The 25221-nt window shown below is 53.3% G+C and overlaps 1 protein-coding gene across 1 annotated transcript in view; it reads right to left on the bottom strand.

Moving 5' to 3' along the window:
• The window catches only part of OBSCN (obscurin, cytoskeletal calmodulin and titin-interacting RhoGEF), a 97725-nt gene extending 83297 nt beyond the window's left edge, over positions 1 to 14428 (bottom strand). Inside the window, 11 exon segments of the mRNA XM_045850500.1 lie at positions 921 to 1074; positions 1076 to 1197; positions 2475 to 2750; positions 5293 to 5568; positions 5956 to 6231; positions 6651 to 6917; positions 7384 to 7692; positions 8526 to 8786; positions 8902 to 9171; positions 10220 to 11238; positions 14294 to 14428. Of these exon segments, the coding sequence (XP_045706456.1) occupies positions 921 to 1074; positions 1076 to 1197; positions 2475 to 2750; positions 5293 to 5568; positions 5956 to 6231; positions 6651 to 6917; positions 7384 to 7692; positions 8526 to 8786; positions 8902 to 9171; positions 10220 to 11204 (3196 nt within the window). The 5' untranslated portion in view covers positions 11205 to 11238; positions 14294 to 14428.
• Positions 14429 to 25221: the final 10793 nt, after the last annotated feature.

Raw genomic sequence — 25221 nt, 5'->3', positions numbered from 1 at the left:
CACACGTGAGTCATTAGGAAATGCCGTGAAATAAATCCTGGTTTGGTAGTCAGGGGCTGCTCGTGCCGAACTCATCTCTAACACACCGTGCTGCTGTGGCATCAGCTCCTGTTCCCTCTCTGTGTCCGACCCACGCCCGGGACCCCACGGGGGCACTGACACAGAATGTCTAACAGGAGACAGAAGGAAAGCAAGGTGCGCTTTTAAGACGACACTCCACACCTCACGGGAGAAGGTCACACGTGCCTGTCTGCCAGCCCTCAGTTCTTGGCTTACTGTGCCCAGACACGGAATCAGAGCTGAGATCTAGACTTTGAAACGTGGCTGCGCTGGTGACTCCTGGGGCCGTGTCCAGGGAAGAAAGAGGGTCCCACAATGACTAAGACTTTGCTGACCCAATCTTCACAGGTCAGCAAATGCCCAGTATGAGTATGGGGCTGAAATTTCGCCTGACGGGGTCAAAAAGAAAAACAAAAACAAAAGCAAAACAAAAACAAAAACAAAAACAACAAAAGAAACACCTCTGATTCCAGAGAACCCTTGGGTGGCACTGGAAGATGCTCAAATGCCCTGAAGGACATTCCCGTGTCCGGGAGGTGAGAGCCATCTGGGCTGCTCGAGACGCCAGAGGCAGCGGTGCCAGGCTCCTGGGCACCGAGGAAGAGCAGGAGCATCGCCATGCGGGAACGCCACTCGAGGTGCACACGGTGCGCCCACCGGGTGCCCCCCTCACCCTCCTGTGCCTCCGTTCCTGCCTCCCTGGACTCAGCCTCGGGCATACAAGTAGACAGGGGGAGGGTGGGAGACGGGAATGGGTAGAGTGTAATGGAAAGAGCAAAGGACTGTCACAGCTATCCGTCAGTGACAGCAACGCCTCCAAACAGGACCAAGGAGCACCCCTTCACCCCCAGAGAACTGACCTGAGACGGCCAGGCTGAAGGTGACCCTCTGGCCCGCAGCCTCGCAGCTGTACTCCCCGCCGTCCGCCTTCCCTGCCTGCGGCAGCACCAGCCGCCGGGTGCAGCCCGTGGCCTCCACGCGCACTTTCGAGCTCCCACTCAGCTTCTTGCCGTCCCTTGTACCACGTCACCTGCGTCTGGGCCTGGGCCACCTCGCAGCTCAGCGTGGCGATGGCCCCCGCCTCGGCCTGCACCTGATTGTGGGCCGGCTGCTCCTTGGCAAACACCACCGTGGGCTCTGGGGGCAGGGAGGGAAGCACAGGGTCAGACACTTCCTCAAAGTCAGGAGCTGAGGAGGCACTGAGGAAAGGAGGACCGCACAGGCGGGCGGGAGGACCAGGAACGTCCCCCCGGGCTCAGCACCCGCTGTGGGGCCTGCGGGAGCCCCCGCGCCTTCTCGGCCCCAGGAGCACATTCTTCTGGACGTGGGCCGCTGCCCTGGGCAGGGGAGTGACCCGTGTGTACGCCCTACAAACCACATTCAGTAGCAAGGGTCGGACGGTCCGTGTGAGACCACGGCCGACCCCCACGGGAAGGTAAGCTCTCCTCCGAAAAGGAAGAGAAAGTTTGTTCACAGCCAGGGAGGGACAGGCACACACGTGAGTCATTAGGAAATGCCGTGAAATAAATCCTGGTTTGGTAGTCAGGGGCTGCTCGTGCCGAACTCATCTCTAACACACCGTGCTGCTGTGGCATCAGCTCCTGTTCCCTCTCTGTGTCCGACCCACGCCCGGGACCCCACGGGGGCACTGACACAGAATGTCTAACAGGAGACAGAAGGAAAGCAAGGTGCGCTTTTAAGACGACACTCCACACCTCACGGGAGAAGGTCACACGTGCCTGTCTGCCAGCCCTCAGTTCTTGGCTTACTGTGCCCAGACACGGAATCAGAGCTGAGATCTAGACTTTGAAACGTGGCTGCGCTGGTGACTCCTGGGGCCGTGTCCAGGGAAGAAAGAGGGTCCCACAATGACTAAGACTTTGCTGACCCAATCTTCACAGGTCAGCAAATGCCCAGTATGAGTATGGGGCTGAAATTTCAGCCTGACGGGGTCAAAAAGAAAAACAAAAACAAAAGCAAAACAAAAACAAAAAACAAAAACAACAAAAGAAACACCTCTGATTCCAGAGAACCCTTGGGTGGCACTGGAAGATGCTCAAATGCCCTGAAGGACATTCCCGTGTCCGGAGGTGAGAGCCATCTGGGCTGCTCGAGACGCCAGAGGCAGCGGTGCCAGGCTCCTGGGCACCGAGGAAGAGCAGGAGCATCGCCATGCGGGAACGCCACTCGAGGTGCACACGGTGCGCCCACCGGGTGCCCCCCTCACCCTCCTGTGCCTCCGTTCCTGCCTCCCTGGACTCAGCCTCGGGCATACAAGTAGACAGGGGGAGGGTGGGAGACGGGAATGGGTAGAGTGTAATGGAAAGAGCAAAGGACTGTCACAGCTATCCGTCAGTGACAGCAACGCCTCCAAACAGGACCAAGGAGCACCCCTTCACCCCCAGAGAACTGACCTGAGACGGCCAGGCTGAAGGTGACCCTCTGGCCCGCAGCCTCGCAGCTGTACTCCCCGCCGTCCGCCTTCCCTGCCTGCGGCAGCACCAGCCGCCGGGTGCAGCCCGTGGCCTCCACGCGCACTTTCGAGCTCCCACTCAGCTTCTTGCCGTCCTTGTACCACGTCACCTGCGTCTGGGCCTGGGCCACCTCGCAGCTCAGCGTGGCGATGGCCCCCGCCTCGGCCTGCACCTGATTGTGGGCCGGCTGCTCCTTGGCAAACACCACCGTGGGCTCTGGGGGCAGGGATGAGCACAGATTCAGAGCCCCACATTGGTTTCCTCTGGAGCCACAAGAGATGCTCACACACCTGGTGACTATCGCACCACCTGGTTTTCTGTGATTCATATTATGCAAATCATCCCTCCTAGGAACAGGAGTCCTACGAGGACTGCTGCCTCAGTACAGAGAGGGAGGCATATTGGCTTGCACAGCCTCTCATTGTTGCCAGGACCTGGAGTATGCATTTAGACGCCCCAGTTGCTTCAGGAAAGAGCCAGAGCCTTATATTCTCCAAAGTCTAAATCTATTCTGCTGAGGATGCTCTAGCTCCTCTTAGGCCTTCTCAGCCTCCTGTGATTTTTAATAGAACAAGGTCTTGTCTCCTGGCCTAGGTGGATGCTTAGGTAGACATACTGTGCCTTCTGACACAACCAAAAGAAGTACAACAATTTAAAAACAAAGAATAACTTGAACTGATAGAAATTCGAATTGTATGGAAGTCAGACAACCAAGGTGTTAAAGAGAACTCCTTCATTCAGAGTGGTAGGTGGGTCAGAGATAGGCAGCCAGGCTGGAGAGGACTCTCGGCAAAGCAGCAGCTGGCAGACCCAGCAATGCGGTGGACTGTGGAATGGGATACAGTGCACAAAGCAGCTATCCAACCAGGCAGTTCCATATTCTCATGTAGATAAAGCAGGCAAAACTCAGTAGCAGGACAGACTGCACAACCCAGGGTCCGAACACGGGGAAATTAAGCCTCAAAACACCAGTTGAGAACACCTGTGGCTGTTTCAGTGCCAGGAGAAACTCCCAGCCTCATAGGAAAATTTGTGGGAGAGACCCACAAGGTCCTAGAATGTACACAAGCCCACCCACATGGGAATCAGCACCCAAAGGGCCCAATTTGCTTGCGGGTAGTGAGGGAAGTGACTGAAACCCAGTAGGGAATGGAGCAAGCACCATTGTTCCCTCTTGGACCCCTTCTCCATAGATAGCTCCACAACGCAGCAGCAAAGTGGGTTATCCTGCCCTGGTGAACACTTAAGGCTCCACCCCTCACTATGTAGCAGGCACTTCAAGACAAAAAAAAAAAGGCCCAAATGAAAGAACAGATCATAGCTCTAGAAAAAATACAACTAAGCAGTGAAGAGATAGCCAACCTATCAGATGAACAGTTCAAAACACTGGTAATCAGGATGCTCACAGAATTGCTTGAATTTGGTTGCGAATTAGATGAAAAAATGAAGGCTACAATAAGTGAAATAAAGGAAAATGTAGAGGGAACCAATAGTGATGGGGAGGGAACCAATAGTGATGGGGAGAAAACTGGGTCTCAAATCAACAGTGTGGACCAGAAGGAAGAAAGAAACACCACCAGAAAAGGATGAAGAAACAAGAATTCGGAAAAAATGAGGAGAGGCTTAGGAACCTCCAGGACATCTTTAAACATTCCAACAGCTGAATTATAGGGGCACCAGAAGGAGAAGAGGAAGAGCAACAAGTGGAAAAGTTATTTGAACAAAGAATAAAGGAGAACTTCCCCATTCTGGCAAAGGAAATGGACTTCCAGTAAGTCCAGGAAGCTCAGAGAGTCCCAAAGAAGTTGGATCCAAGGAGGAACACACCAAGGCACATCATCATTACATTACCCAAGATAAAAATTAAGGAGAGAAACCTAGAATCAGCAATAGATAAGGAGACAGTCAACTACAAAGGAATTCCCATCAGACTGTCAGCTGATTTCTCAAAAGAGATCTTACAGGCAAGAAGGGGCTGGAAAGAAGTATTCCAAGTCATGAAAGGCAAGGACCTACATCCCAGATTGTTCTATCTAGCAAAGCTTTCATTTAGAATGGAAGGGCAGATAAAGTGCTTCCCAGAGAAGGTCAAGTTAAAGGAGTTCATCATCACCAAGCCCTTATTATATGAAATGTTAAAGGGATTTATCTAAGAAAAAGAAGATAAAAAATATGTATAGTAAAATGACAGCAAACTCACAATCATTAACAACCACACCTAAAATAAAAACAAAAGTAAACTAAGCAAACAACTACAACAGGAACAGAACCACAGAAATGGAGATCACATGGAGGGTTATCAACAGTGGAGTGGGATGGGGAGAGAGGGGAAAAAGATACAGAGAATAAGTAGCATAGATGGTAGGTAGAAAATAGACAGGGGAAGGGTAAGAATAGTGTGGGAAATGTAGAAGCTAAAGAATTTATATGTATAACACATGGACATGAACTAAGGGGGGAGAATGTGGGTTGGGGGGAGGAGGGGAGGGGAGGGGGAAATGGGACAACTGTAATAGCATAATCAATAAAATATATTAAAAAAATAAAAATAAATAAAACAACAAAAACTTCACATTTCATATCTCAAATTCTTTCATCCATCTCTATGTTAGTTTTATGGATAATTTCTTTTCCCAGATGAAGCACCTGCCCCTCCCCAAGAATTTGCATAAGCAATAAAGAGCCAGCTCCACCTTGCAGGTGCCAGATACAACTGGACCTGCCCCCCACCCACCAAACTTGGGAGTTGCATACTCACCACAAACTCGCAGCTGGAAATCCACAGAGTGCTCGCCCACATGGCACGAATAGGTGCCCTCATCCTGCCTGCTGACTGAGTTGACCACCAACCGGTGCCGCGTGCCCATGTCCTCCTGAGAGAAGTGTGAGCTGGAGAGGCTGAGCTCCACACCATCCTTGAACCAGCACACAGGCACATGGGCCTCCACAGTCTCACACTCAAGGTAGGCTGGGCCCCCGACCACGATGTCCAAGCAGCCACCAGCTGAGTCCTTGTGCAGAAAGGGTGTGAGTCCTGTAAGTGCAGCAGGGATTAGGGGCAGGCAGTGCTTCGACTGCGAGCATGCCCATACACTCGCCAAGCAGGTGCTCAGGGCTTTGGAGCCACGTGGAGCCCTGGCTCAGCCCAGACCAGGTGCTCCTTCAGACAGGGCCAGCTGCTGAGTTCCAAACACCCATGAACTGTTAGGACTTCCCCACAGAATCCCTGCCCCTACCAAATAGAACCCCGCCCCCACTGTCCCCATGGAGTCACCTGAGCCTCCCCCTCAACCGATCCCCCAACAGAGAATATCAGTTCCCACTTCCCTGACCCTGTATAGCCTGCCGAGAGCTGGGGTACAGAATCCTGAGGCTTTGGCAGCAGCCAGGAGGACATAGAAACACATGGATACACACACACCTTGCACCAGCAGCTGGTAAGCAATGCGAACCCCACGGCTGACACACTCGTACAGGCCGGCATCATCTTGTGCCACATCTCGCACCAGTAGTGCCCGCTGCCCTGCCAAAGCCTGAACCTGGTACTTGGGGCCTAGGGGTAGTGCTCGGCCGTCCTTGAGCCATGTTACAGTTGCTGCCTGGTCCGACAGCTCAGCCAGGAGCTGCGCCTCCTCATGCAGCCGGGCCAGCACCTCCCGAACTTCTGCTGGATGGTTGGTGCTCAGCCCTGGGGCCACTGGGGGCCCTCAGAGAAGGAGAGAGGGGGTGTGAAGGGAGGGGGATGTGGTTGAAGGGAGAGGAGGAAGTCGACAGAGGGAGAGTGGGCAGAGGAGCAGTGGGCAGAGAGTGAAGAAGGGAGAAGGGAAAGAAGAGCAAATAGAGGGAGACATGAGGCTATGTGTCATCAGGAGCCCTCAGCCCCTCATTCACTCACACACTGTGCCTGGGGACAGGCAAGTCCCCTAAAGGCCAGGCAAGCTGCTTTACTCTCCCCACCCCACCACCTGGCCATGCTTATCCAGGCCACACTCCCAGCAGCTCACCAGCACTCTCCAGGAGCCCTGGGGCCTGGGGAACCAGGTCCTGCTCTGGCTCCTACCCTCAAAGGAAGCAGAACTTGGAGAGGCCCCAGGGGTCAGGGGCTGGGTCTCCTACCTCGGACCTCCATGCAGATACTGCTCTCAATGCCATTGGCCACGAACTTGAGTTCAGCACCGTGCAAGCTGGCAGGCACTGAGTGGATGGTGAGGGTGTGCCGGGTGCCATCACAGTGGATCATGTACATGCTGCTGGACTTCAGAGCCTGCCCATCCAAGAACCACTCGCCCACCGAGGCCAAAGTGAGGTCCACAGAGAAGGTCACCTCACTGCCCTCCACCGCCTCCACCGCCTTCAGAGGCGTCTTCACAGCTAGCTGGGGGGCTGCAGGATGGGGGCTTTATGAAGGAGCAAGGCACCTGACCTCCCTTCCTCCTCCTCCCCCAGAGCCTAGACCCAAATGCACCTTCCAGGAAGCCCATTGAACAGATACACAGCAACCATGAGGGATTGCAGGGCTCAGGGCTGTATGGGGTCATGTTAGAGCACTCAAGATCCCCTCCAGATCTCACAAGCCCAGAGGTGGAAGGTACAGTTGTTCAGCCCCTGGGGCTGGAGGAAACAGACAGGTTCCTGTGGGATGCAAGTCCTATCTCAGAGTCCCTTCCCCTTCCCACAGAGGTGGCTCCAGCAGCATCAGGACCCTGGTAACTCACCCCAATAAAGAGGCTCTATGAGTCACTGTGGCCTCACTGAGACTGGGCTGTGCTCTAGGTATGGGTGCTTCCATGGTGGGCGCCCTGTAGGCCATGATCTGGCAGTGGTGGGGAAGAGGGCCTGCCACACTTACCCAGGTGGATCGTCCCCGGGAACTCAAGGTAGGTGCTCTGGCCAAAGCTGTTCACAGCTGACACCCGGAATTGGTAGTCCCCCTCCTCAGTCACACAGCCCACAGTCAGCTCAGGTGTGGCCACCCACTCGGCCTTGTGGCACCGGCTCCAGCTATAGGTGCCCAGTCGCTTCTTCTCCACCAGGTAGCCATCGATGGTAACAGGGAGGTCCCCATAGAGTGGTGGGGACCAGCTGAGAGTCACGGAACTCTCTGTCTTGGCTGTCACCACAGGGGCCTCAGGGGGGTGTGGTGGTGGCTTCCTAGGGGCTGAGCAGAGCACAGACCCACATCACCGACTAGGAGCCCCTCCCCAACCCCAGGTCCAGGATCATTCTGGAGGAGGGAGGGGATCACAGAATCCCCAATCCTGCTAGGGAGCACTGCTCTGATAATCTGAAATGACCACAACCTGGGGTAGAAGGCCAGTCTGAAGGGAGTCTGGGGCCCATAATGTTTGGCCCTACACTGTGGCCATTTCTCTGCTTGAAGCAGAAAGGGAACCCTGGCTTCAGCAGCCACATTTGGCCCAGGGCCACCATAAACTCTCTATGTGGCCTGGGGACAGACATCTCTCAGTGTTCAGCCTTGACCCCAACAGTGCACTGGGGTCTTGGCTGGACAGTGACTGAGGCAGGGCACAGTGACCATCCTGAGGGTACTGAGGCTGTGTGGCGGGGCACACCTGCCCCCAGCCAAGGGCTGACCCTGTGGGGATGGGCAGAATAGGGAACTGCCATAGAATCGACAATGTAGACACCAAGGCCACAGAAAGAAGACATACTCACACAGGACAGCCTCCTGCCACACACACACACACACACACACACACACACACTGTACTTCTAGAACCATCTATACCTTCTAATTTGGTTGGTGGAATGGGAGGGCTATCAAGATTCCCACTTTGCCAATGCCTGGGGAGACCATAGTGAAGGAGAGCAAACCATTAGGGTCTAAGGAGCCAGAGCTACAGTCTAAACTCGATGTGCCCCATGCCCTTCCTGAAGCCACAGAGCACACACAGGGCAGCACGGGACCCAGCACCTGGATGGTGGCAAGGGGCACTGCTTCCTTTGGAGGGGTACTCCCCAGGCCCTTACCCGATACACAGAACTGTGTGGATGTCCGGCAGTCCCCAGCCACAAAGGCCACCTCACCCACATCTTCCAGGTTGCACTGGGCGATAGTCAGCGTGTGGCGTGTGCCTTCAGTGGTGATGACCACACGATCCCCAGCTACCACCTCTTCCTGGTTCCGGAGCCAGTGGACAGGGCCCTCTGGCCTGGCCAGCTCCACACAGAACAGGGCAGTGTCCCCCACTCGCACCACTGTCTTTCTCGGGAGCTTTCTGGTGAGGTTGCCTAAGATGTGTCAGAGCAAGGGACTGGTCAAACCAGACCTTGCCAGCCACCCCTCCAGTCTCATGGGCCCTGCCCATACTCCACATCCCCTTTCAAGTGGTCCCCACCCACCCACCTAGTACTGCGAGCTCAGCCACAGTGCGACTGCCCTCAGCCATCTCACAGATGTACACAGCGTCATCGTCAGCCGAGGTGTTGTGCACAGTCAGCCGGCGCTCCGTGCCCTCCTCCTCAATGGCGTACTTCGTGCTGGCCCACAGCCTCATGTCTTCCTTGTACCACAGGGCCTGTGTGGCCAGCAGTGGCACCTCACACCGGAACGTGGCCGACCCCTTCTCCTGCACCTCCAGGTCCTGCAGTCGGGTCTTGAAGGGCACCGCAGGTTCTATGGAGAGAGGGATGAACAGTGTGGGGCAGTGGGCTGGGCAGGGAAGGGGGGACGTGGGTGGTGGCATCTAGAGTGTGGTGGGTGGGGTTGGGAGAGGGAAAGGGTGGTGGGGCAGTGCAAGCTAAGGGCAAGTAGGTGCTGAGGTGGGGGCAGGAGGTATGGGTGGGAGGGGCTGCAGGGCAGAGAGTGAGTGGGAGAGCTGAGGAGGGAAGAGGAAGAGGGCAGGGGAAGGGGACAGAAGTGAAAGAAAAGAGCCCCTCCTCCCAGTTATAAGAAATCTGGAAGAGAAAAGAAGCAATAAGTCTAGCAGCCCCCTAAGCAGACCCCCACCACTAGCCCGGCAGCTAGGCAGCAAGATCAAGACCTTAGAGAAATGCTCATTCCCTTGGCACTGGCTTCAGGCCAAGGCCCTGCCACCACATTCGTGTGCCCAGTGCAGCTTCCCAGGGACCACTGGAATAGGGGGCATTTACTCGCATGAATGAGGAAACATACATGCATGCGGAGATAAACACGCCCAGCCCCCAGTCCAAGGTCCTACAGCGGTGATACGTGTAAGAAGGTGGAGGCAGGACTCCCAGCACTAGGGAGGCCAGTGTTGTAAGAGAGAAGAATAAATGAGCCTCCCAAAAAAACCTGGCCCTGCTGCCCACACCTGCCAGGGCCTGCAAACAAGAGCCTACAAACTGGCCAGAGCCGCCTCCCGCTGCACAGCGGTCACTGGCACCAAATGCTCCGCTCTCCCTCGCTCTTGGACAGGGAGACCCCATCAGCATCCAGGGCAGGCTTAGCTACGGGGCACCCTGATCATCTCCCATGGGAAGGGCGTACTGGTGACAAAGTGCATTCTCCTCTACTCTTGTTACTCATAAAGACAGGGGGACAGACTCAGGGTCATCCTTGTGCCGCCTGCATTTTTCGGGCGGGTTAAAGGGAGAGCGGTCTGGACTTCCACCTCCGCATTCACTACCTGACAGACCTGGAGGAGCCATGCCTATGCTCAGCGGCAGTGGCTACAGCAGGGGTGTGTGGCACCCAAGCTCACCTCGAACAACGACCAGCACAGAGCTGTAGGTTTGGCCCACGAGGTTGGATGCTGTGCAAGTGTAGAGGCCACGGTCCGACTGCTTGCAGAAGAGAATCTTGAGCACAAAGTTTTCCTGAGCGTCCTCATACACCACATGTCGCCGGCCCTCGGCCACCAGCTGCCCATCCTTCTTCCACACTGTCTCGGGCTTGGGCTCACCTGTCACGTAGCAACTGAGGCGTGCGTGCTTGCCCTCAGTCACCGTGCAGGTGCGCGTGCCGGAGCCTGGTGGCGAGTCTGGGGCTCCCTCAGCCCGCATAGCTTCGCGCCGCCGCTGGAGGTGCGCCAAGAGCGAAGCTGTAGAAGCCCCTGGCGGGCCTGCGGAGCCAGCGTCTGTGTCCACTGTAAGCGCAGCGTCGGCACTGGCTGTGCCCAGTGGGTTCTCTGCACGCACCGTGTAGGTTCCACCATCACGGGGCCGCGCGTCCTGGATGCGCAGCGCGCTCGCCTCCCCACTGGCCTCCACAGTCATTCGTGGGGCATCAGGAACTCCCAGGCGCCTCCCATCCTTGGCCCAGCTCACTGCCATAGGTGGTGAGCCCCGCACGCGGCAGCGGAAAGTAGCCTCTGCGCCCTCACGCACGCGGATGGACGTGGGCCGCAGCAAGAAGTGGGGTGCCTGCTCCGCGCACGCGGCCTCGGAGTTTACCTGGAGGCCCACGGCTGCAAAGGCCTCGCCAATGGCATTGCGCGCGCGGCACACGTACTGTCCACTGTCTCCTAGAGCCAAGTCCAGGATAGTGAGGCGATATTGGTCGCCATCCTGGGCCAGGCGGAAGCGAGAGCCTGCCTCCACCGGCTGCTGGTCCTTTTCCCAGTTCACCTGCGGCATGGGGTTGCCCACAATCTGGCAGCTCAATGTGGCATCCTTACCCACAGACACCACAAAGGCCTTGGGCCGGGTCAGGAATCGGGGCGCGCCACTGAATGAGGAGTGATCCATGGTTGAAGGGATGGGGATGGGGAAGGGCGGAGACCTACGAGATGGGTGGAAAAGGTCATAGTGGAGATGAGCCTCTGACATGCTCTGAGCCCACCAGCTCTGTTCCACCCTGCCACCTCACCCATCCAACGCCGCTTGCAGAACCCAATTTAACCCAGGTAGATAGATGCCTGCACAAGCCCCTCCCAGCAGCCCAGGCTGCATCAGAAGGCACGGTGGTTCAGAAGTGCAGATTTACCTCTTTCTGAGCTCTTGGGGTCTAGCTCCACCCCAAATGGGTTCTCCTAGTAGGTGAGCAGCTTCAGACTCTCCCTGCAGATTCAGTCCCACTGCCCAGACCCCAGGACTAGCTGAGCACCTGTTCCAGAACACCAGACCAACATCCAGGCTGCCCCCTCCCTGTGAGGCATCTTGCTGTGGTACTAGCTTCTTCCTGCACTAGCCATGAAGTACCTTGCTAAGCAGACCTGCTGTTTCCCCTCAGCCACTTCAACTGCCTCAAGTGTCCTGTCCTCTCCCCTCCACACACTGCTGCCTCCTGTGGCCAGAAACTGCAGTCTGTCTATGTTTACTCCACTCAGTGAGGGGGCTCTTTGCCCCAGAATAAGGCTTGGCCATGGGAGGCCCATGGTAGGTGCCCACTGTTGGCCTGTCCCCATCTCTCTGACTGTAGCATACCAGAGGTCACAGGTTCTCCTCAAGCCCTGGGCCCAGAGTACTGCCTTCACCTCCCTTTGCCCCTGTTCTTCCCCTTCCCTAAGACTTTGGGCCCCACATGGGGCTGTGTGCAACTCAGGCCTCCTTCCCCAGTGGTGCCCACAGGGACTCTTATGCACAGGTCTGTCCCACCTGCAACCACCCTAGGCCAGTGGGCACCTCACGTCTCCTGGGGTCCCCCACCCTCTCAGCCCCTGGGGGATTGTGCCCATCAGTGATCAGGGAAGAAATGGAAACGCTGCAGCTGAGGTCTTCCTAACAGGACAGCACCCCTAGCCCACCAGACTGCCGGGCACCTCACTGTGAGCCTCTTTCTCCTCCCTTTGGAGCTTGGAGTAGGACTGTTGGACAGTGAGGTCAGCAGTGTGCCTGCAGAAGACAGTGGAGCCTCCCCCAAGAAAAGCCAGGGATCTCCAGGCTGAGACAGCCAGGCCAGCTGGCTGGACCCAACCTGGAGTCAGTAAGTGTGGTGGCAGTGGCAGCGGGAGACGACATTTTGACTCTGGCTTCACTGTCTGGGCACCCTGTGTGGGCAGGACTGGCACCATCAGTGCTAAATGCCCTGGATGACACTGGCATCCACCTACCTGGGGTCACCCCCACTGCTCCCAGCACAACACCAGGTCCTCCCTATGGGGGTTTCTGTAAGAACAGTGGACACAGTGGGCCTCCCTGGGCTCCAGCTGGCCCCAAGTACTTTAATCCCCTCCATCCCAGGAGCCGAGCCTCCAAGCCTCGGGGCATGGGCTACCCACCCTGGAGGACAGAGGGTATCTCTGGGCCCTCTGCTCCTCGCCCTGTGATTCAGGACCTAATCCCCCTAATCCCCCTGGAGGTGGCTGAGTCCAGACCAACCTGCTGACTCACTGTGCAGTCAGCACGTCTGACCCCCACTCCACCAGCCAACCCCGCTCGGCCTGGCCAGGAGGGCCTGGGAGGACCTGGGCAGGCAGCCACAGAAGCCCCACCTCCACGGACGCCCCTGGCCTCAGCATTCCTCTGGGGAAGGACTACTTTGACACCAGGTCTCCTAGGACCCAGAGCTATTCCCAGTGGCCACCCCAAATCATACAGTCAGTGTGTGGGTTCCCCAAGGCAGGACACAGCATCCTCCCCCACCCCACACATGCAGAGCAGGCACCAGAGAAGTTGCTCCCAGCTCCTGAGTGAGCATGTGGGGGTGGGGGCAGGGAGCCACCTCCACAGCCTGGGCTTCTGGGGCCAGAAGGTCAGGGAGAGAACTCCCATCTCATATGCTTAGTGAGAGCCACCTCAGCCTCAGCAGGTGTACAAGCTGCCCCTGGCCTGACAAGTGTAGGCAGAGACCCTGAGATTCTCTAAAGCTGCTGGGGACTATGCTGATGCCCTGCTCCCCACCTTGGGCCTGCATTCCCTACCCTTCATGTGGCAGACCCTGGGGGTCTAAGGAGGCCCACCCAGATGCAACAGCCTCAGAGCTCTACTGCAGCCCTACAGAGCAGGCATCCCTGGTCAGCAGGGCCAAGTGCTCCAAGCACACCGCCAAGGACTCCACAGCTGCCCATGTTCAGGTTGACTAGCAGAGGGACCACACAAGGCAACCCCTGGGCTCAGGGACACATGCAGTGGCCTCCTCCTTCCCTTGCCACATTGGCAGAAACAGGCCTCAGGTGGGGGCCCAGCAGGACCTCAGCCCCAACCTCCCAGGAGGCCCCTCCTCCCTCCAATGGAAACCTGCCTGGGATGGATGCTTCCTATGGATTCCCAGAGGCCCCAGCTGGGCACTTGCAGGAGCCTCACTCTAGCACTAAGACCCCCATCCAGAGTTGCTCCCCACCCCTCCCAGGGCCCTGAATTCCCATGATGGGAGGTGTCTCCAGCCTGAGAGCAGAACCCTCCTGGCTCTCTCCCTACCCTGCTGCCTTCACCCTTCCAGAAAAAACTTCAAGGGCAGTTCATAGACCTTCGTCCCCCAGACCACTAAGCCTGGCTTCCTGCTCACCACAGGGAAATTCTTTCCTGGAGTCAGGTGTCACTACTCCTCTGGCTGTCCCCACTACTGAGCCAACAGGCCTAAAATAGCCCCAGCTGTCAGCGGGAATCCATCTCAGCCAAGCTGGGGGCAGGGCTAGATGGACCCCCAGGCCACCCTGGACTGAGATGGGGCACATAGCCCCAACCTTCCAGCCTGGTTGCTCCCTTCATGTGTGGGGGCCCAGCACAGGTCACTAGCGGGGCAGGAGCTGGGATCCAGGCCCCCAGCCAGGGAGCAGCACAGACTAGCCAGACCCTACCCCAGGTTCCTCTGTTGCCAGAGCCATGACCTTCAACCAAACCACCCTGCTGGGGGGCTCATTGGATGGCCCCTACCCCTGCCCACTCTGCCTTCTCACCTGTCTTAACCAGGAACTCAGAGCAGCACCCAGACCAGGGGCTCAGACGGTGGAGCAGGGGCCACCAGGTCTCACCCCACTCTCAGGGCCCAGGACCAACACGGATCCTGCCCGGCAGCCTGCACTCTGGCCGGCCCTCAGACTGGACAGGGACAGAGGACAGGCGGACGCTGTCAGCTGGAGAAGGCTGGGCCCGCCCCTACCCTGCCCCCACCACCAGCCAGGCAGCCCAGCCCAGCTTCAAAATAGCCTGGCTGTCACTGCCCGATTGGGTTTCACCCCAGGCCCTAGGTGGGCAAAGGGCAAAGGCTCAGGGTGGATGGGGGAAGGAGGAGTAATGGTGCTGGTGGGGCAGGGGCCCCAGCTGGTTGGGACCCCTCCTCAGATCAGCACCTTGGAGTGCAGGCTGGGAAGGAGCCCAAGAGAGCAGGGACCACCCCCAAGAGGGACCCAGGACCACCCCCTCGGGATCAGAGACCATCCAGGGGCAAATCACTGGCTGAGCTAAGACACTGGTCACACTGGGTGACCGGTCTGCACTCAGACCATGGTTTCCCCACCAGCACAGAGGGAATGCAGGGGTGGCAAGACCTGGGCTGAGTGCTGGGCTGGGACACATGCCCGATGCTGGGTCAGGGGTGGGGGCTAGGTAGGGGAACAGAGCAGCACCCCATGATGGAGGTCAGCCCATGGTCACCCCAGCAGGGAATGCCCTGGGCTCAGGGAGGGTGCAAGGACTGCCTCCAGGTCCTGCCCTGGCTCTGCCCTCAGAGGAGGCTCCCTGCAGGGGGGACCTCCTCTTTCTGACAAGGGCCCTGGGGACAGGGGCTAGCTCCTTCCTAGGAGAGGCCCCAGGACTCCTGCCAGATGGTCCCTTTGACTCCAGACCAAGCTCACCTGCCTTTCTGAGCAGCCTGGAACTCTGACCTCTTGTCCTTGGGCCAGGGCCATGGAGACAGTGAGGAGGCAGCCCTCCTAAGGCCACCAACATCATCTGCCCCTGCCCACATCCTACCTGCCCACCCCCAGGGCAGACCCCTATACCCCTCCTGACCCAAGCCTCTTCTTGGTCACCTGGGGAATGGTTCCAATGTCTTGGTCATCTTGAGTCGTCATAACAAACACCATTTATGGTTCACAATTCTGGAGGCAGGAAAGTCCTAATGAAGGTGCTGGCAGATTATTGTCTACTGAGGTTCCCTTTCTGGGTCACAGAGAACATCTTGCTGTGTCCTAGTGTGGTAGAGAGAGAGTTCTGATCCCTCCTCTTCTTGTGGGGACATTGATCCTGCCGTGTGGGCCCATCTCAGGACCTCAACTAACCCTACCTCCTCCTAACATGTCACAGTGTGGGGCAGAGCTCCAACATGTAAATTTGAGGGGACACATTTGATCCATAGTACCCAGGAAGAAAGGAAAACTCCATGGGAGGTCTTACCCTCTGCAGTATGGCCATTGGGGACCCACAGCTGCTGCACGTGTGCACCCTTGCACTGCATACCTTTGGAGGCTCTACCATGGGAGGCCCAGGGAGGACGTTCATGCTGGCCTAGAAAAAATGAGATCCAAAGGAGGCTCAATGTTGGCATGCTACCCATTTTACATAGAACTGAGAGGTGAGAGCAGTGAGGGGAAACCCAGAACAGCCCCAGGAGGCCAGCCCTGCTTTGTCAGAAGCTCACAGATGCCCCCCACCCGCACCATGCCTCCTGTGTCCACTGGGTTCTGCCATGTGTCTCCTCAAAGCATATCCACTGCACAGAGCAGGGGGAAGTCCTGCAGGCTCCCCAGTGGCTCTGCCCACCATAGCACAGCAAGATTCCTGAGGGGAGGGTACTGGGAGTGACTGGGGCACAAGGCCTCATCTCCCCACCCTCATTGGGTTGCACAGCAGGAGACACCGCCTACCAGCTGTCTGCTCACCCAGAGGCCTGATGCTTTGGGAAAACTCAGGTAATCATCACTATAGATACTGTATTTTTAAGACTATAAGATGCACTGGACCATAAGACACACCTAGGTTTTAGAGGAGGAAAATAGGAAAAAAAATTTTTGAAGCAAAAAATGTAGTGAACTATTTAATAACCTGTGACCCCGCTCCATCACCAACCCTCCACAGTGAGCCAGGTAAGCTACATTTGGACTACAAGATGCACCCCTATTTTCCTCCCAAATTTGGGGGGTGCTTCTTATAGTCTGAAAAATACAGTATTATTGTCACAAGGAGGTCCTGGTCCCACACCCTCCTCCTCTATTCTCGTTCTCTCCTGTGTCCCCTATAGCTCACCCTCTTCCACCCCCATCCTCCCTGCCATGTGTTCCTACAGTTCACCCTTCTTTTTTGTGCTATCTCTTACTTATCACTCTTCCTGGGTTACTTATCCCATTCAGGTCACAGGATAGATCTCTGTCTTCAGTCCTAGGAAATGGGAGAATAAGCATCCCTTGACCACTGTGCCTTTAAGCCCCACTCTACTCTTTTGCTTGTGGACGCATCCCACATCACCAGCTACAACCAGTGGACTCCTGTGAGTGCATCCCTGGGCATTCACTGAATGTTCACACTCTTCTTTTCCTGTTCCTGCAGGGGATCCTGTGCCTTAGGCCAACGTGTTGTTATCAATGATCCATGAACCATTGCAGCCATGGAAACTATGAGGTTTATTTCACTGGTCTTGGCAGTGAGAGTGGACTCCTCTTGCCCACCAGGTCCTCAGGGGCTTAAAAGGTCTGTCTGTTTGTCTGTCTGTCTGGAGAGACCCTTGCATGAAGGTCCCTAGGCCCTGATGACCTTCTCTACCTACCATGGCCCTCAGGCCAACACTCCCATCATCAGGGAAGTGGACTCAAAACCAAGTGCTTTCCAGGGTGTCCCTCATGTCATTATACACGAATTTTTGTGAAGGTGCAGTTGTACATTCTGGGGGAAGAGCATTTAATTCCCTTGAAATGTGACAAAGGGAAGATGTTTATAGTGCATAACTTGCTTGTGAAGCCAGTGCATGTCCCATATGGGAAACTTCCCAGGGCTTCACATGATGATTTCAGTAGGTCCCCAATCACAGGCTCCTCCTTCTACAGCAGCACAAACTGAGGCACAGGGCGATTGCCATGATGTGGTCAAGCTTACACACTGACAGGGCTCCACTGGGTTTTTCCTGAGTAAAGATGACAACAGACCAGGACAGGGCAATGGGGTGAGCCAGCATCCACTTGGTGTGCATGGCATCCTGGAACAAAGAAGGGACATTAGTGTGCAAACAGGTGAAATTCAAATAAAGTCCAGAGCTTAATTTTGAAGAACCTAAGAGCCACAGAGCCACAGAGCTGGCAGAGCCACAGAGCTGGCAGGTTGTTGCCATATCTGAGACTTTATCAACCTGGCCAACACAGTTTGTCCTGTCCTAGAGATCCCTGAGACTCCTTCCCACTCAACTTAAGGAGCCACCCAAACTGTTAACCATGACTTTTCCATATGAATGGATGGTCTGGCTTATACTTCACAATTCCCTAAATCCTATGAAATAAGCAACAGCTGGCTCTAGTAAGCTTCCAGTCCCCTGCACCTCTTGCTAAGTGGCCCCAGGCCCGGCACTAGGAGCAGCCACCCTAGATTCACAGCCTGACTTCACGAGGGAATCTCCAAGCCCAGCACAAGTAGCAGCCGCTTCAGATTGCTTTACAGCTCAGGCAGAGTGGCCCTGGGCATAACATAGGTAGGGACTGACCTTGGCCTGCACCACCCAGGAAACTCCAAGGCCAGCGCACCCAGTGGACAGCTACAGACCATGTCAGAGCACCACCACCCTGCCCCTGTACAGCTGGTCATCTGTGGAAGGTGGAGGATGGTGGTCAGTGGTCTCAGCCAGTCCTTGCAGCTGACTAGCCTCAGTAAATCCCTCCCATTGACCTGCCAACAGCAATCAAGGCTCAACAACAAGAGGAGGGTTTACTCAGCCTACATGAAGGGCACACCTCGAGTACCCAGCTTGGGTCTTAGGGGAGGTTGTGCCACTAGACCCTTCATGACATCTACTACATCAGAACATGCTACCAAGACACGGAGTCAAAGGAGCTCTACCTAATACATAGAAACAAATACAGGAAGGCTGCCAAAATGAGGAGACAAAGAAACATGACCCAAATGAAAGAACAGATCAAAACTCCAGAAGAGCTAAACAAAATGGAGATAAGAAATCTATTGGATGCAGAGTTCAAGACACTGGTTATAAGGATGCTCAAGGAACTTAGTGAGAACCTCAGCAGCATAAAAAAGACCCAGTCAGAAATGCAGGATACACTAATTGAAATAAAGAACAATTTACAGGAAAACAACAGTAGAATGGATGAAGCCAAGAATCAAATCAATGATTTGGAACATAAGGAAGCAAACAACAACCAATCAGAACAACAATAAGAAAAAAGATTACAAAATAAATGAAGATAGTATAAGTAGCCTGTGGGACAACCTCAAGAGGTCCAACATTTGCATCATAGGGGTGTCAGAAGGAGAAGAGAAAGAGCAAGAAATTGTAAATCTATCTGAAAAAATAGTGAAAGAAAACTTCCCTAATTTGGTGAAGGAAATAGACATGTAAGTCCAGAAGCACAGATAGTCCCAGAGAAGATGGATGCAAAGAGGCCCACACCAAGGAACATCATTATTAAAATGCCAAAGGTTAAAGATAAAGAGAGAATCCTAAAAGCAGCAAGAGAAAAGCAGTAGGTATTTACACAGAAGTTCCCATAGATTATCAGCTGATTTCTCAAAAGAAACTTTGCAGACTAGAAGGAACTGGCAAGAAATATTCAAAGTCAAAAAGCAGAGACCTATAGCCAAGCTTACTCTAACCAGCAAAGCAATCATTTAGAATCAAAAGGCAGATAAAGAACTTCCTATACAAGAAAAAACTAAAGTTCATCATCACCAAACCATTATACAAAATATTAAAGGGAATTTAAGGGAAAAATATTTCTAATCTTAAAGAAAAATAAGATCAAAATTATGAACAATAAAATGGCAATAAATGCCTATCTATCAACAACTGAATCTAAAAAACAAACTAAGCAAACAAGAAGAATAGAGATAGAATAATGGACAGAGAGCATTTTGATGATTGCCAGAAGGGAGGGGGATGTGAGGGAATGGGTGAAGAGATGAGGGGAGTAAGAAGTACAAATAGGTAGTTACAGAATAGCCATGGGATGTAAAGTACAGTACAGGAGATGGAGTAGCTAAAGAACTTATTATATGCATGACCCATGGACATGAACAATGCTGTGGGGACTGCCTGAGGGAGTGGGGGCTGCTGGGTGGAGGGGGCGAAGGGGGAAAAATCGGGACAAGTATAATAGCATGATCAACAAAATACAATTAAAATAAAAATCTTAAAAAATGTAAATAAATGAAAATTTAAAACATAGAATAAAAATGAACTGAATTTATGCCCAGAGTTAACCACACATCAGTAAATAAAGTGATCAAATGAAAATGAAAGAACCAAATGGGGGTCTAGTTCCTCCATCCCCTTTTGGCTCCTGTGCCCCAGTGTCACTCTGCTAGGCAAGGCTAAACCCAGAGCCAGAGGCTGAGGGTGAGAGGAGGAGGGGCAGTGAGGGGGTGGAGCTAGGAGGAAAAAAGAATGTGCTGGAAAGACAAGTGTAGGAGGCCCTGCCTGGCATGACAGCATGGGCATGGCAGCAGGGCTGCACAGGACCCTCATGGCCTGGCATGGCATTCAGGGCACCCCACTCAGCAGTGAGAACCCCAGGACCAGGTCCAGGTCTCAGTGTGGCAGGACTGGAAGGGGGCCTTACAGGTTGCAAGGGCCCAAGAGAAAGGGATGGACGAAGGGATGCCTGGGCTGACTACCTATCATGGGTGTTCAGGCAGGAGGCGCTGCTAGCCTGACTGGCCTCACTGACCAGGCAAAGAGGGACACAGGAAAGGTGAGCTGGCTCTGGGCATGCTAGGCTGGACAGGCTTCTGGGAGGATTCTTGGGCCCTTGCTAGGTGCAGAGAGGGAGCCCACCAGGTCCCTGGCACATAGAGAGAGCTGGCACTGGGAGGGACAAGGCCAGGGCCCCAGCATAACACGTCCAGAGGATAGAGACACAAGAGGGGGTATACCAGCACCCTGGTTGTGTGTCTGCTTGACAAGCCATCTCCTTTTGGGTCTCAGTGTGTACCCCATGCTGGGGCAGGCACTGTCCTGACCCCACCCTACTCCCCATGGCATGGGCCTGGGGACATTGCAAGCAACACCCATCTTCAGGCTGAACCCTGGGTCCCAGTAGAAGCCCCAGTCTATGGACCCCAACTCCCAGGGCTGGTGAGCCCCAAGCCCCACTGCAGGGTGGCTATGTAACCCTAGAGACATGACAAGTGCTATTGAAAAGAAGTTGTCACAAAATTGCACCATGTGCCAGAAGTGGTAAGGCCCAAACTGGGTTCAAGAAAATGCCACACAAGAGACTGCTCCTCCCAACAGCCATAAAAGGCTATCTGGGTAATGGCTATGCTTCCAAGGTGTTAGGAGAAAGAGAGGCAGAGGACAGATACAAACAAATCATGCTGCAACATCAGTCCCATCTGCATGACTCAGAGTAGCTTGTGGTAAGGAAGCCTTGCAGGTCATGGGGGAAGACACCTGCCCAGGCCAGGGAGAGCCTGCAGCCCACAATCCAAGGTCAGAGCCACAGAGGACTGAGAGAAACATCCAGAAAACTCTTGGTGAACTACTAACTATGGTTATCACTAGAAGTGGGAGTGTTCAATGAAAAAATGGGCAAAGGACCTGAATAGACACTTCTCCAAAGAGGATATACAATTGACCAATAGACATATAAAAACATGCTCAACATCACTAGGCATCAGAGAGATGCAAATTAAAATCACAATGAGATACCATCTCACACCTGTTAGAATGGCTATCATCAATAAATCAACAAACAACAAGTGCTGGCAAGGATGTGAAGAAAGGCGAACTCTTTTGCACTGTTGGTGGGAATGCAGATTGGTGCAACCACTGTGGAAAGCAGTATGGATATACCACAAAATATTAAAAGTGAATCTGCCTTTTGACCCAGTGATTGCACTTCTAGGAATATATCCAGAACCCAAAACACTAACTCAAAAGAACATAAGCACCCCTATGTTCATTGCAGCATTATTTTCAATCACCAAGATGTGGAGGCAGCCCAAGTGTCCATCGGTAGATGAGTGGATAAAACATCTGTGGGATGTTTACACAATGAAATACTTCTCAGTTGTAAAAAAGAAGGAAATTTTACCTCTTGTCACAGCATGGATGGACCTGGAGAACATTATGCTAATGAAAAAAGACAGTAAGAGAAAGACAAATACTGTATGATTTCACTGTATGGAAATCTAATGAACAAACTGAACTAACAAGGAAAATATCGACAGACTCATAGATGGAGAACAGATGACACCTAAGCGGGGGGAATTGAGCCAAAAGGAAAAAGGACTCATGGACATGGACAACAGTGTGGAGATTACTGGGAGAATTGCTTTATTTTGTGGCCGTACTCAATCATTTCTGTGAGCATCCTGATTACCAGTGTATTGAACTCTGCATCCGATAGGTTGGCTATCTCCTTGCTGCTTAGTTCTTTTTCTGGACTTTTGATCTGTTCTTTCATTTGGGACATATTTCTTTGTCTCAGCATACCTGTTACATTGTAAGGAGTGGAGCCTTAGCTATTTCCCAGGGTGGGGCAACCCACTTTGTTGCATTGTGGCGCTGTCTGTGGGGGAGGGGTCAGAAAGGGAACAGTGCCGCTTGCTCAGCTCTCACCACACTTTCAGTCACTTCCCCTGCTACCCATAAGCAAAGTGTGCCCTTCTGGTGCTGATTCCCTGAGTTTGTGTATGTTCTAGGACCCCGTGGGTCCCTCCGATGGACTATCCTGTAAAACTGGCAGTTTCTCTCACCACCGCAACCCCCATAGCTTTGTACAGCCAGAGGTTTTGAAATTTTCTTTTCCCAGTTCTGGAACACTTGGTTGCACAGTCTGTCTTAATCCCCAGTTGTTCCTCCTGGTTTATCTTCATGTGAATGTGGGACCACCTGTTTCACCAACTGCTGCCTTGCTGCACATCTTTTCCACCTGGCTGCCTGTCTCTGTCCCTCCTACCAGTCTGGATGAATATTTCTTCTTTAACTCCTGGATTGTCAGACTTCCATACAGTTCTATTTCCTAGCAGTCCTGGTTGTTTTTTGTTTTTAAATTGGTTGTTGTCATTTTGGTTGTGCAAGGAAGCGAAGTGTATCTACCTACATCTCCATCTTGGCCGGAAGTTCTCTAATGCAGTTTTTAAAACAGAGCCATATTCACAGTTTTAATATGTGTTAAGTTGCACTGTAAAGCTGAGAAGTCTCTGTCACCTTTCTGCTGCCTGGTCAGCTCCTGTCTTTAGGATGCAGATACCACACTGCTTCATAAAGTTTGTTCAACAATAAATCAACATATGGAGAAAATGGTCTCTGATTCTAAGCCTCTCATTCTCCTAAAGGTAGTTCAAAACTGGGTTACCCTTGCTCTTTCCATTTCAAAACCAAAGGGTGGAGGACCTTCATTTTCACCCTTTTTGTGACTTTAAAAAAACCCCTCATTTATTACAAATTTAGGAAAGTTTATGAGAGAAATGAGGAATTGAAAGCAAATGTTGTTTCTCAAAGTGAATTGCACAGAAGAATTGCACCACATGGTGCACTCTGTCACTGCTGGGGTTGTGTTCATTGACAGTAACATCTCTGTGCCCATCGGACAAACTGGACCACAGCATTCACACACTTAGGTCTGCATCTGGGTACTTCTGGAGGAGCTTTAGATGAGAACTCGCCTTATCTTTGCAGAGGTTATTCTATAAAGCTTTTATATGAAAGAAAAGATAGGGAATAGGTATGGGACAGATGCCTGAGGGCAAAGGCTGGGGACCCCAGTGCCCCAGGACAGGCCCTCAAGAGCAGGTTTACCTGGCTCTCATCCCAGCTTCTCTCACACTGGCTGTGAACTCCCCTAGTAAAACCAGCTGTGTTCTGACTTAGCTGAGGCCTTCCACCTTTCAAAATCACCCTGATAGCTTCTGAATGTGGTCTTACAGGTTTATGTCTAGTAGATCAGTGTTCAAGGAAAATGTTGGCTTAATTTTTAAATCTTCCCTGAGGCAAACACAGAGAAAGCAAACTGGCAGGCTCTGCTTCCCCTTTAAGTGAGCCTGGGGGCTGTGAGCAAGAAGCAGGATGCCTGCCCTTCGGTCACACCTTAGACATCGTCCCTCTCAGGAGGAGTCACCCATGCCCTGTCCTGTTCAGATGGGAGGGTGTCTTTAAGTTTGGGGTGAGCAAGTTGGCGCTTTACCTCATGGGCAGACCAGGCATAAATCGGACTCAAGAGATCCTCGGTCCCAGAAAGAATGCAGCATAGACTTGCTGGGCTGAGGATGGGGCTTGTGCTAGAGGAAGTGTTGCTGGGTCACTTCGGGACCACACAGCACGACATTGGGAGGTAACCCAGCTATAGGCTGTGTCCCCTAAGTTCCCATGCTGAATGCTAATGCTCATTGGGATGGTGCTCAGAAATTACCAGGTCATGAGGGTGAAGCCCCATGAGTGTGATTCGTGTCCTTACAAGTGAGACCACACAGAGCTCCCTCACTCTTTCCACCACGTGAGGACCCAGTAAGAAGATGCCATCTGTGAATCCAGAAGGGGCCCTTACCAGACACCAATGCACCAGCACCTTGATCTGTGACTTCCAGCCTCCAAAAGTGTGAGAAGTGAAGGTCACTGTCTAGAAGCCCCAGGCTGTGGTGCTCTGTCATAGCTAGGACTCTGGCTACTGCTTAGTGGCAGGACCACACCCATGTGCTTGACAGTATAACTTTTACAGCCTCATGACAAAGCATTTCATAAAAGGACTTTTTTAAATATTTTATTTATTTATTTTTAGAGAGAGGGGAAGGAAGAGAGAAAGAGGAGAGAAACCGCGATGTGCACGCGCCAAGTGGAGACTTGGCCTACAACCCAGGCATGTACCCTGATTGGGAATTAAACCAGCAATAGGCCGGCACCCAAGCCACTGAGCCACACCAGCCAGGGCTGGACTTTAAAAGATTAAACAGCCCTAACTGGTGTGGCTCAATGGGTTGGGTGTCATCCCACAAACCAAAAGATTCCCTGTTCAATCCCCAATCACGGCCCATGGCTGGGTTGTGGGTGAGGTCCCTGGTTGGGATGTGTGTGAGGGGCAATTGATCGATGTTTACCTTCTTTCTAAAATAAAAACATAAAATATATATTTTAAAAGATTAAACAACTTTAACTCCACAGATTTGGATGCAATCACTGAATCTTACAGAAAACAGTCACAGAGAACCAGGACCTATCTGGGCTCAGGGTCAGGCTCTAAGTGGTTAGGTCACTGAAACAGCTCAGGGCTTGTGGCAGAAAAACAAATACATGTTTGGTATCTGCCTCCAGTTCCTGGTGCAGGGCTCCAAACCCCTTGCAATTTGCAGGGTGAGCACCTTTTGTTCTAACAAAGGGCACTGGGTGGGCTCCTGAACGGTGCTGGTCACCAGAAAGACCCCCCATGATTGGCATCCTAGAACTTTCAGCTCACCCCCAGCCTCTGAGGGGGGAGGGAACTGGAAATGTTAATGACTGATCATGTCTATGTGAGAAAGTCTCCAAAAAATCCCAGTAATAAGGGGTCTGGGGGCTTCTGGGCAGGTGAACGCATCTATTGTATATGACAGGAGAGTGACACACCCCAACTCCATGGGGACAGAGCTCCTTCACTCAGGACCCTCCCAGACTCACTAGGTAACTCTTCCTCTGGCTGTTCACCTTCATCCTGTATCATATTCTCTATCACATGATAAACCAGTAAATATATTT

The sequence above is a fragment of the Phyllostomus hastatus genome, unplaced genomic scaffold (assembly GCF_019186645.2).
Source record: "Phyllostomus hastatus isolate PE091 unplaced genomic scaffold, TTU_PhHast_1.1 phas_contig_81, whole genome shotgun sequence".
Lineage (NCBI taxonomy): Eukaryota > Metazoa > Chordata > Mammalia > Chiroptera > Phyllostomidae > Phyllostomus > Phyllostomus hastatus.
The sequence above is the reverse complement of the archived record's forward strand: the minus strand, read 5'-3'. Positions and strand labels throughout refer to the sequence as shown.